General features: G+C 40.1%; 2 protein-coding genes across 3 annotated transcripts; both read left to right on the top strand.

Annotated features, from left to right (window-relative positions):
* Nucleotides 1–4426: 4426 nt before the first annotated feature.
* On the top strand, nucleotides 4427–7939 carry LOC121051973. Of its 2 annotated transcripts, none has more exons than XR_005807671.1 (2): nucleotides 4427–4610; nucleotides 5057–5274. XR_005807671.1 is itself a non-coding variant. In XM_040515708.1 (2 exons), exon 2 carries the CDS (start codon nucleotides 6156–6158, stop codon nucleotides 6897–6899), a length of 744 nt encoding a protein of 247 aa, XP_040371642.1. In that variant the 5' UTR covers nucleotides 4427–4610; nucleotides 5620–6155; the 3' UTR covers nucleotides 6900–7939. The 2 variants fall into 2 exon arrangements, 1 of the variants encoding a protein (XP_040371642.1); XM_040515708.1 differs by lacking the exon at nucleotides 5057–5274 and adding an exon at nucleotides 5620–7939.
* A 217-nt stretch (nucleotides 7940–8156) lies between these two features.
* LOC112184116 lies at nucleotides 8157–11691 on the top strand. Its single transcript, XM_024322402.1, has 5 exons — nucleotides 8157–8898; nucleotides 9017–9139; nucleotides 9264–9530; nucleotides 10833–10939; nucleotides 11578–11691. Exons 1-5 carry the CDS (start codon nucleotides 8157–8159, stop codon nucleotides 11689–11691), a joined length of 1353 nt encoding a protein of 450 aa, XP_024178170.1.
* Nucleotides 11692–12072: the final 381 nt, after the last annotated feature.

The following is a 12072-nucleotide window of genomic DNA, read 5'->3' as shown; positions in this document are numbered from 1 at the left end:
TCATATTAAATCATGGTTCAGATAAAAAAGCAAGTTGAGGGCACATCAATCATTTAGCTCTCATTTTCGGCCTCACGTGTGTCGCACGTGGTTAACTTGCCGGTGTCGTGATAGAAAGTTGACATCGGTACTACATGGACAAGAAAATATAAGTTCAGGTGTCACATTGATAAGTTTTAAAGTCTAGATATCACCTTGATAGTCCTCAAAGTGTCCAAACATTGTCTCTACAGTTTTCCCTTTATTGGATGGTAATAAAAGTCTCGGGCGACCTCTTTGGGAACCTTCGGCAATTTTCAAACCAGTGATCAAAGTCTGGCATCTGGTTTTATTACTCCCCAATAATACCCAATAAAATTTTGTTGATCCCCAATAAAAATTTATTGGGTTTTATTGGGGGTACTAAAAGTTTCTGGTGACCTCTCCAGTGACCTATAAGATCTCTGACGACCTCTTTGAAGATCTCCGGCTACCAGTTACCGGTGATCAGAGTCCAGCGTCCGGTTTTACTACCCGTCCCCCCCTAATAATACCCAATAAATTTTTTATTGCCTCTCAATAAAAAATTATTGGGTTTTATTGGGGGCTAATAAAAGTCTCCGGTGACCTCTAACCTCCAGACCAGTGACCAAAGTCTAGCTTCCAGTTTTATTGCTCCCCAATAATACCCAATAAACTTTTTACTGCCCCCAATAAAAATTTATTGGGTTTTATTGGGGGGTAATAAAAGTCTTCGGTGACCCTCTTTTAGAACCGGTGGCCAGTGACTGGATTCAAAAGGCTGACAACGGGAGTCCGACGAAGTCCCCAATGACTTTTTAATTATTCGGAGGGAAAAATGATATTTTTACCTTTAAACTGGGTAAGTGAGCACACAAATCTTTTAATGGAGTAAGTGGGCATTTGTTAGACCTAAATTGGGTAAATGGTCAAGGGCCCTAATTCTATTATTCATTTGGGTTTCAGAAAAGTAATTAACTCTTTGTACTTAATCAAATAGGCAAAAAAAAAAAAAAAAAAATAGTCCAAAAAGAGTAATGGTTAATCAAACAATTTAAAGGGAAAGACTTAAGCCATTCCAAGAAGGATATTTGTAGAGGTGGAAGGTGGATGGTTAACCCAATCAATAGGGCACATCCGCCTGCGAGCCAAAGATCGAAGCAATGTGATCAGCTGCTTGATTAGCCATTCTGTTGGTCCACACCCAGCTTGCATGAGGAAAAGCAACTGTGATCTCACGAAGATAAGACACCAGGGGAGTGATAGTCCAATCCAGAATCAGATTTGAATCATTCAAGAGAGTCACAAGATGAAAGGAGTCAAGTTCAAAAACTAGACAGGGTAAATTAAGACGCAAGGCTAGACGAACACCTTGAACCAGAGCCAAAGTTTCAACTAGTAGGACTGAAGAAGCCTTAGTAGTCCGCATTTCACCATACAGGACGGTCCGCAAAGAATCTCTAACAACCACTGCCAAACCAGCCTCTAGAGAAACAGAATCCCATGAGGCATCAGTGTTGATCTTCAGGAAGCCATCAGAAGGGGAAAGCCAAGGGGGAGGTGGAACTGGAATGATGTGAGTAATAGGAAGAGAGCGTAGATGCAGAAACTCCGAAGCCGCACCAAACGCCTTACTGACCACCAAAGAAGGATCAAGGACAAGGTGATTAAAACCACAATGGCAGCTATGTTTCCAAATATGCCAAATAAGAAAGCTGACATGTGTAATAGCTTCTGTAGTTTTGATAGAGGCAGTGTGTGGAAAAGATAATCCAGTGATCCAACGGTCAAAAGTTGTATAGTCTGAAAAGGAATTTGGTAACCAAATGGATGAATGAACCAAACCTGTAGTACGCAAGGACACGATAGAAAGAGGTGCTCCACTGTTTCCTCATGAGAGTGACAAAAGGACAGAGTGGAGAATGAGCAAGATGTCTCCGGAAAAGATTGTGTTTTGTTGCTAACACATTTGAAACAAGCCGCCACAAGAAAAGCTTGATTTTTGGAAGACTGTGGATGGGCCAAATCCAAGACCAGACTTTGTCAGAGATAGTATGGGAAGTCTGAGTAGAAGGATTCAAAACTAGGTGAGAGGAATTGTGAGCTATATGATAACCAGAATGTACCGTATAGCTGCCATTCTTAACGTGAGGCCAAATCAGCTGATCCTCGACCACACCACTAAACAAACGAATAGCCTGAATAAGAAAAGACTCTGGAGGTGTGAGAAATTGTTGGAAAGGAGACAGGTCCCAAGACAGAGTGGACCAGGTAATTAAATCGTGAACCCGCAGATTTGGAGAAGGAAGATGAGGGAACCGGTGACTAAAACTCGGGTGATTCGGAATCCACTGATCCTTCCATGCATCAATAAGGACTACAAATTATTTGTAATAGCCTGTTCAAGTCGCATTGAGTAGTAAATCTCGAATTAAGCATGTAGAAATATGAGATGGACGTGAATGTATTTGTGATTTGAGGGAGCGAGTAAACTAAACATGACCAACGCTAGGAATGGATGAATGAAACTTTACCTACTTGTTAATCATATTACATTCCTAAGTTATGGATGCACCTGGTTTTTAATTTGAGGCATCATTTGTTATCTTGCATCATAGGTGGGATCTTTAACCAAACCTCAAAAGTCACACAAACGACAAGTAGTCCTATAGTCTGTGGATGCATGTGTGCACATGAAAGCACTTGAGTGCACAACAAGGGATTCTTTACATCCTAGGTTACTATGAATGTAAATGTTCCAAGGGTCCCTAGAGATTTAATTTCAAAAGTAGCCAAATCATTATGAGGAAATTAATCAGGAGGATCATATAAATATATATTAGGGTTTGACAAAAGTTTCATGTCCTAGCATTTATGATCAGAATATTGGTTAACTAGAGAACAGAATTGCATTTTAACCATAACTAAGGTTCAACATACCTTATGGATCAATAAAACATATTTTAGGTAATTCGGGTAGCCAATAACCATTGTTAGATATTACTAGTAGATATTTCTCCATGTGATTAAATTAGAATGTGATTCTAAATTTATAAAACAAGATTAATCCGATGAATTCACGGAAAAATGTCTATTTACCGAAATTTGAGCTGCACTAACCCCACTTACCCAAACATCTTATGAGATTGTCCACTTACCCAATAAATTACATATATCTTTTGCCCTAATACTCAATTAAGTATTTGTTTATTGTTTTTTATTTATTTTTGGGACAATTTTTCCCTCTCTCTCTTTGTCACTTAGAAAGAGAGAAGTCATCAGAGACTTCACCGGACTTTGGCGATCGGTGATTGGAATCTGGCGACCATTGACAGGAGATCGAAATTCGGCGACCGGCCGCCAGAATCAGGTGACTGGTGATAGGAGCCTCACGACTGATTTTATTGCCTCTCAATAATACCCAATAAACTTTTTAGAGCCTCCCAAATAAAAATTTATTGAGTTTTATTAGAGGGAAAAATGCACGGACAGTATTTGGACACTTACCTAGACTTTAAAACTTGTCAATATGATACCTGGACTTATATTTTCTTGTCAACGTAGTACCTATGTCAACTTTTTGTCACGACACCGTCAATTTTGATCATTTGTGACGCACGCGAGGTCGAAAAAGAGGGCAAAAAAGACTTTTTGACTCCATCAAACCCTAAATGAATAAATTCAAAATTAAACCTAGTATGTAATAATTTGTTATATTGAAAATAAAAATTGAATAAATTTTTTTGCTTTGTTCTACCAACCAAGATCCCAATCCAATACATTCTCCAAAAAACAAAAACAAAATCTCAATCCAATAAGTATGAACCTAACAATTCTTCATGTTCATCTTCTTAAACCCAGCCAAAAACCCAAAAAAAAAAAAAAAAATCCTAACAATTGTTCTTGTTCTTGAACCCATTCTTGTTCGTCTTCTTAAACTCGACAAACCCATTTTGGAAGAGCAATGGAAGATCTGGAAACTACCAAGAACAAGAAAGAATGAGAAATAATTTTTTTTAGCAAAGCTCCTTTGGCCCGATCTCAAGAAATCCAGCTCCAGCAAGCGGTGCTCCACTGGGAAGACCTCTTCGAGGCTGATTTCCAGGAATTCAAGGACGAGTCTGATATGGACGACGACAACCTCTCCGTCGTTCCTGACGCGCGCCTTAAGGCCTAACAGGCGTGAAGCGTGCTGGAAAAAGCCTCTATTTTGCAGCTGAGGCGTAGAGGCGGCCAAGGCGTTGAGGAAGGCGCAGAAGGCGGCGAAGACGCTCCTTAAGGCGTCAGGAGCGAACGCCTGAGATTTTTTTTTTTTTTGTTAAACACACCAAAACGACGTCGTTTTGGTGTTTGTTGAGAGTTGATTCATTTAGGTTGAGTTCTGTACCTGAGCCAATCCCCAAATCACTCAAACAGCCTCCTCAGTCCTCCCCGACTCTTCACTCTCAATCCCAATCCCTTACTTGAAAAATTGATAAAATCATGAAGAGCCCATAACTTTTCTCAAGAATTTGGTTCTACAAGAGGCTATTTGCAGAAATTGGAGCAAGATTATAAGAGAGTTGGAGAGTTGTAGTTCGATTTGAAGAAAAGGAGTTCAAGACTTCAAGGTATGATCATGGTTCGATCAACTTTCCTTGTTTCTTTGGATGGTTTCGTGTTTCTTTGTTATGTGCAATTGGAATTGGAATTTGGACATCTATCATTTATGTATTCTTAATTTCTTACTGAATAATTGAATATGGTCACTGTTTCGTGTTGATTTGTAGATGATTGTGGGTAAATGACTAACAATGGTTGCATTCTATTTTTGACCTGAAGATATAGTTTGCTACTCCTACAACCCTCTTCATCAGTTTATGTCGTGTATGGAAATTTATTTGTTTCTTTTTGTTGATTATCTTCAAATTTGGGAATAATATTAAAGTTTAGATGGGTTCATTTCACTTCTTTTAGTTGATTAAGTTCAAACCTGGGAATAATATCAGTTACACTTCTTTTCATTCAAATCACTTGAAATTGGTAACTGCTTATTGACAACTTATTGAATCTGCAGAAATTGCAGGTTGGTTTGTAGAACAATCTGTATTGGTTTACATTTTAGCAAGAAAGTATGTTCTTTGCTGGTAGCTCATATGCATTTCATTTCTCTATCTCATATTCATTTCCTCGTTCGGTCTCGCTAAGATGGCATGGTTGATTATTGAATCTGCAGAAATTGCTACGGGAAGGTTTAGCTAATTTGAGTGACGGTCCTAGCTTTAGGAAAGTTTCTGTAATGTAAACGTATATGTAATTGTTCTGTTTGTTGGGCCTATGGTCCCTCCTTAATTATGGTATAGCTAGGACTGGAGATTTTGTTGTTCTTGTTCAATAATTGTTAGGACAGGTATAGCTTATGGTATAGCTAGGACTGGTATAGCTTATGGTCCCTCCTCAATAATTGTTCTTGTTTTTTGGTCTTTCAACTTTAAATCTTTGGATTTATTTTAGGTTTGGTGATTTTGTTGAATCATATGGTTTTAGTACTTGTTTTTTATGAATGGATGACAATTTATAATGTATTTTTTGTTGCAATACATGTTCTATATATAAGACTAGTTCTATACATAAATACAGGTAATTTATACGTAAGGCTTACGCCTTACGCCTCAAGGCGAACGCCTTGCTGAGGCTCTTCCGGCTACGCCTCAGCCTTTTAAAACATTGCCTGCACCTACAACTTCCTCGACTTCTGGCCCAACTCTGATTACGCAGACGACGTCATCATCAGAGTTCTTCTTGGTAGTTAAAGTAAGTATTGATAAAAAAAAACCCTAAGTCGTCCGCCTCTATCCATGGCGGTCGGCAGCCCCATAACCCCAAAGCCCTCGTATGCAGCCGTCCTTGCAGCTGATTCCTCGCTCCCTTTTGCAATCGCTGATCTGCCAGCACCCTTCACTGAAGATGGCTTGGTCTTCGTCCGTATTTCAGAAGAGCCATTTCTTCGGGGACTTGATCGCTGCAAGACCAACCTGATTGGTCGTGTCACCGTACCGACCAAGACTCCAGAACTGGTTCAGCAATTGAAATCGCATTGGTCTAATCTCAATCCCTAGACTGTAGCATCACTTAGACATGGTTTTTTCATGCTTTAGTTTAACACCTTGACTGACATGCAACGGGTCTTGTCATTGGGTTATGTGTGTCTCAACTCTGGAATGCTTCGTTTAATCAAGTGGTCACCTGAATTCTCACCATTAACATACAAAAACTCCTTTGCCCAAGTATGGATTCGTTTGTGGGATTTGAATTTTGCATTCTGGGATCAGCAAACCCTTTTTGAAATTGCTTCAGGAATTGGTACGCCTTTGAAACTTCATCCCCATACAAAGAACTCTACTGTTGGTTTGTATGCCAGAATCCTAGTTGATGTAGACTTCTTTCAATCACCTCCGGATAAGCTCAGAATACCTAGAGCTAATGGTGAAGTGGTAATAGTTGGAGTTGAATTTGAATCAGTGCCAGTTGTTTGCAGTAAGTGTGGGATTGTCGGTCATGTGGCTTCCTCTTGTCAGGTTAATCCGAAGGTTGGTATTGCTGTCCCAAGTACACGAGGATGGTCAACAGAGCAGACTGCTCGCAAATGCGGCAAAGCGAGATCACATAAGAGCACGCCCCGTGCCTCTAGCCAAGCCTCTTTTTGTTCTCAATCTGCACAACATTCTGAGCCAGGGAAAACTGTTGCGAAGGATTCCCCTGCAGTCCCAGCATTGATTTCAATGCCGGGTGTAATCCCAAGCATTGAACCATTACCCTCCATGCAGGATGTGTGCTCCTTTGCCCATGTCTCTGACCACAACGCCTTAGAGCAGGCAACACGGGTTCAGAAGCAGACCCCATTGGGATTCAGGAGGTAGTAGCACAAGTGCAAAGAGTAGAAGAAGTACATACATCCTCCTCGCTTAGTGTGCCTCCAGGTTTTCAAAAATTTTTGCCAGGAACAGAACAAGAATTTATACCCTTAGATGAAGTGAGTTCTGCATGTGTCCATACTGTGGAAGTGGAAGAGGGAGAGTTCACTCCAGTCATCTCCAAGAAAAGAAAAAAATTGCAGAAATATGAGGCAGTCTTGAAGCCTAAGGCAGGTAAAGCAACGTTGGTATGTCCTCTCTACAAGGGGGCAAAGCAAAAGCTTTATAAATGAATGTTGTCTTCTGAATGCCCGGGGCTTCGCAAATGAGGGCACGCAGCGGGTGTTAAATAATTTGGTACGTAACTACAAGCCTAAATTAGTTTTTATTTTGGAACCTTTTGTGGTTCCTGAAGTTCTTCCTAGCTCTCTCTAGAAACTATTAAATCTTAATTTATGTGCCACTAACGATCGGGGGTCACAAGCTCCAAATCTCTGGTTGTTGTGTTCTATTGATGTCAGGCCCACTCTTCTCTCTTCAACTGACCAACAAATAACGATATCTTGCTTTCTGGATGGTGTTGATTGTACCATTACAGCAGTTTATGCCAAAACTACAATTCAGGGTCGACGTCAACTATGGCCTGATTTGTCTGTTATTCAACAGAATGGAATTCAGGGGCCGTGGTTGATGCTTGGTGATTTTAATTGTGTTCTTGGTGCACATGAAAAACGTGGAGGGAATGTGCCTAATGCTATATCTTGTCGGGATTTCCAGCAAATGTGCACTTCTTGTGGCATGTTGGATATTGACAGCAATTGAGGTTTCTATACTTGGTCAATTGGCAGAACTGACGTTAGATTGGACAGAGCTTTTGGTAACACTGACTGGTTTGAGGCCTGGGCAACCATTGAGTGTCGTACCCTTACCAAGGCCTCTTCTGATCATCACCCCATCATGGTTTCTTGTTCTCGGCTGAATTTTCTTCCTCATGCTCCATTCCGGTTTCAAGGTATGTGGCTGCAGTATCCAGGTTTCCTTGCTATGGTGAGAGATTTTTGGGCTAGTCTTGCAGTTTCTGGTTGTCCAATGTTTATTCTTGCAACTAAACTTAGAGCTCTGAAAGCTATGCTAAAGGCCTAGAACATTAATTCATTTGGTGACATTAATCAGAGAGTTAAAGCTTCTAGGGCTGCTTTAGATAGCGTGTAGCAAGAAATTTCAGATTTGGGACCTACGGCGGATAGACTTAGGTGTGAGGAGATGGCTATTCTGAGTTACCAAACAGACTTATCAATGCAAGAATCTTTCCTGCGAAGCAAAGCACGTGTTCGTTGGGTAATTGAAGGGGATAGAAATACAACTTTCTTGCATAATCTGGTGAAGATACGTCGCGTTCATAAATCTCTAACTTCAATCAAAGTTGGTTCCAAAGTTTTTCATGGCCAAGATCAGATTGCCCAACAAGTGGTGCACCATTTTGAGACTCTGTTCATAAGGGACTCTACCATTAATGACACGGGGTTAGTTAATCGCATAATTCCTGTCCTAGTAACAGAGGCAGAGAATTTGAGTCTAACGGCTAGGCCTACAGTGGAGGAGATCCATGAGGCAGTTTTGAATTTAGATGGTTCCAGTGCGCCAGGTCCTGATGGTTTCGGGGGTATCTTTTTTCAGCAATGTTGGGAGGTGGTAGCTTTAGATGTAATTGCTGCGGTAAATAGTTTTTTTGACAATGGCTTCATTCTTCCACATTTCAATTCAAGCCTAATCATTCTTGTTCCCAAGAAGGATGAGGCTGATAGTATCTCAAATTTTAGTCCCATTGCACTGGCAAATTTCACCTTCAAGGTGATCACAAAAATCTTGGCTAACAGGCTTGGTTTGGTTGCTTCCAGAATTGTTTCCTCCAATCAAAGTGGCTTTATAAAGGGTCGTTCAATTGCTGATCCTATTATTCTTACTTCGGAATGTGTGAACCTTCTTGACAGGAAAAATAAATGGGGTAATATTGCAATCAAATTAGACATTAGCAAGGCTTTTGATACGTTAGATTGGGGCTTTTTAATCCGGGTGCTTCAAGCTTTTGGCTTTGCTCCAATTTTTATTTCCTGGATTCACAGAATTCTACAGTCTACTTGGTTGTCAATTCAACTCAATGGTACCTCATGTGGCTTTTTCCAATGCTCTCGGGGAGTTAGGCAAGGAGATCCACTTTCTCCTCTTCTATTTTGTTAGCGGAAGAGGTATTAAATCGAGGTTTATCTCGGCTGGTCTCAAAGGGTAAAATCTCTCCCATTGCAGCACCTCGAAAGGTTAACCCTCCCTCCCATGTTCTTTTTGCTGATGATGTAATGGTATTTATGCAAGGCAACCCTTGTAGTCTTTGCGCTCTTATGAAATTTTTGGAAGAATATGCAATTAACTCAGGCCAGGTAGTGAGCAAGAGTAAGTCCTCTGTTTTTCTGGGAAAGTATGCTCAGCGTCGCAAAGTTTTTATTCAGCATGTTTTGGGCATCAGAGAAGGTTCATTGCCTTTTACTTATCTTGGAGTCCCTATATTTAAAGGGTGCCCAAAGCCGTCCTACTTCAGAGCCATTGTAGATAAAGTCAGATGCAAGCTTTCTTCTTGGAAAGGTAAACAACTCTCACAGGCTGCCAGGCTTCAATTAATTTCTTCTGTTACTCAGAGCCAGCTCTTACATAGCTTTCAAGTTTATGATTGGTCGCGGCCTCTTCTTTTGAAAGTGCAACAATGGACACGAAATTTTTTCTGGTCTGGGGATCCTTTAAAGAAAGGATTAGCACTTATTGCATGGGATACTTGCTGTCGTCCACTTGACCAAGGTGGGTTGGGTTTAAAGAACTTATTTCATTTCAATCGTGCTTTGCTCCTAAAGAATTGTTGGAACATTGTTAATTCCTCTTCTCCTGCAGCAGTCTTTCTGAGGGAGCGTTTCTTTTCATCTGGCATGCTTCTATTGCAGTACTACCAACGTTCCTCTGTTTGGCCAGGCCTTAAGAAATTATGGGATTCCATCTATTCGTCTATTCAGTGGTTGGTAGGTGATGGTAGTAAAATTTCTTTTTGTTTAGACAATTGGTTGGGTACTTCAATTTCATCCATGCAACGAATTGTTGTAAAAAATATGGGATGGAATTCTTGTAAAATAAAAATAAAATAATATGAAAATATCTTGGGAAATTAGAATTGAGATATAGATAAGAAAATGAAATAAAGTAAGAAAATATTATAATATATAGGTTTTTATATAGGAAAACTTATCGAGTCGAGGCATGCAAGCGCACTGTCCTAAGAGAATATTTGTCCCCTACTGCACAGGGTTGAATGACGAACTTCCCCCAAGATACAACAACTCTTCGAACTCTATCGTGCAGCTAAGAAGTCCCATTGAACCTTTATCACCCGTGCACTCAAAACGGTGTATAAGTAAAGTATGTATATGTATAATTTGTAAGAATATCTTTGGTAGAGGTATTTGGTTAGAGTGGTTGCATTATGATGGATTACACCGTCATGTATACCCTCATTATCCGACAATCTAAACTCCCACACATGTGCATGTTTCATGTCTCACCATATGCTTTCCAACCATAGCCACGTACCCTTATATAGGGCACACTTACCATACCATCAATAGTCTCATTAACCATATAACGGTCAAATAATAATCATATATTTAAAACATAAAACCGTTAAACCATAAATAGAGCAATACACACAAAATAAAAATAAATAAATAAATAAATAAAATATATTTTAATTTTAAATCATAAAATTTCCAACACGAATCACGCCAGTGGTGCAGTCCCTTATGCCTATCAAAGTAAGTGAATTCATTAGGAACAAGCAATGGGCAATTCCTCCTACCTTTACTTTTTTCTTCCCATATCTTGCATTAAGAATTTCTAAAGTAGTGTTGCCTCTGGAGAATGGGGTGGACCGAGTCATTTGGCCACCTAATGCGGCTGGAGTTTTAACTCCAAAGGAAGCTTTTGATTTCATTTCGCCCCCTAAGACAAAGGTACATTGGTGCAAGTTGATTTGGAATAAAGCTTTGCAACCGCGCAAAAGCTTGGTGGCTTGGAAGGTTTTAACTAAAAGGATTTTAACAGATGATTGGTTAGTAAGAAGGGGAATTTATCTTTGTTCTCAGTGCTCCATCTGCCGATCAAAAGGTGAGTCTTTTCGTCATCTTTTTTTTTATTGTTGCTTAATTCACGATTTTTGGGTTTGGCTTGCATCTTTCTTCCGTGTCCGGCTACTGCCAGATGCTTCCCTGGTTGATCTTATCTCTCATGAAACTTTAATTGGGATGGCTAGTTCTTCAAAAATTCTATGGAGCTTTGCTTTTTGTAATGCTCTTTGGTGTATTTGGTCGGAGAGGAATAAAATCAGGTTCCAAGAGGCTACTTTAATTTAGCAAGGGTCAAGCATTGGTTCCTAATTTCTTTGAAAGAGTCTGCCTCCATTCATTTTATGCCATATTCTTATGCTTCTTCAATGCAAGGCTTGTTTGCAGTTCTTGGCCTTTCTTCCTTGACAATAAAGGCACCAAAATATATTCCAATGCAATGGATTCTCCTCCCCCCCCCCCCCCCCCCCCAATTCAGTGGTTGAAGGTTAATACTGATGGTTACTTTCATAGCGTTGAAATTGCAGGATTTGGGAGGATTTTTAGAGATCATGAGGGTCAGTTTTGAGGTGCTTTTGCCCAAAAAGTGGAAGCTCCGTGTGCAGTGGATGCAGAAGTGTTGGCAGTTATCCAAGCTATGAGGATTGCCTGGGCTAAGAGTTGGACTCACATCTGGCCTGAAACAGATTCTATTCTTGTAGTTCATTATTTCAAGAATCCAAATTTGATTCCATGGAGGCTACGGATTGCATGGTATAACTGTTTGTATCTCACTCGTCTGATCCAGTTTAGGGTCACTCACACTTTCGAGAGGGGAACAGCGTGGCTGATGCTCTTGCAAATTATGGTGCACTTAATGAAGGTTACGAATGGTGGGATGCCATGCCTACCTTTATTGCTAGGCCGTATGGGCGTGATTTGTCTTCTATGATTAACTATAGGTTTCGTTGATGAGTTTTGTAGCTATTTGTATTTTGGTTCTTTGTGTGTTTGTTTTGGATTTTGTTTCTCTATGGACAGGG

Source organism: Rosa chinensis, chromosome 2 (assembly GCF_002994745.2).
Source record: "Rosa chinensis cultivar Old Blush chromosome 2, RchiOBHm-V2, whole genome shotgun sequence".
Classification (NCBI taxonomy): domain Eukaryota; kingdom Viridiplantae; phylum Streptophyta; class Magnoliopsida; order Rosales; family Rosaceae; genus Rosa; species Rosa chinensis.
This window is presented reverse-complemented; position numbering and strand designations above follow the sequence as displayed.

Bases quoted from the DNA above. Each gene is read 5' to 3' on its own strand.
- LOC121051973 (XM_040515708.1), top strand. From the start codon at position 6,156: ATGCAACGGGTCTTGTCATTGGGTTATGTGTGTCTCAACTCTGGAATG.
- LOC112184116 (XM_024322402.1), top strand. From the start codon at position 8,157: ATGGCTATTCTGAGTTACCAAACAGACTTATCAATGCAAGAATCTTTC. The intron at 9,140-9,263 runs GTATTAAATCGA...TATTTATGCAAG, and splicing joins CTATTTTGTTAGCGGAAGAG to GCAACCCTTGTAGTCTTTGC. The intron at 10,940-11,577 runs GTACATTGGTGC...TTGAAATTGCAG, and splicing joins TTTCGCCCCCTAAGACAAAG to GATTTGGGAGGATTTTTAGA.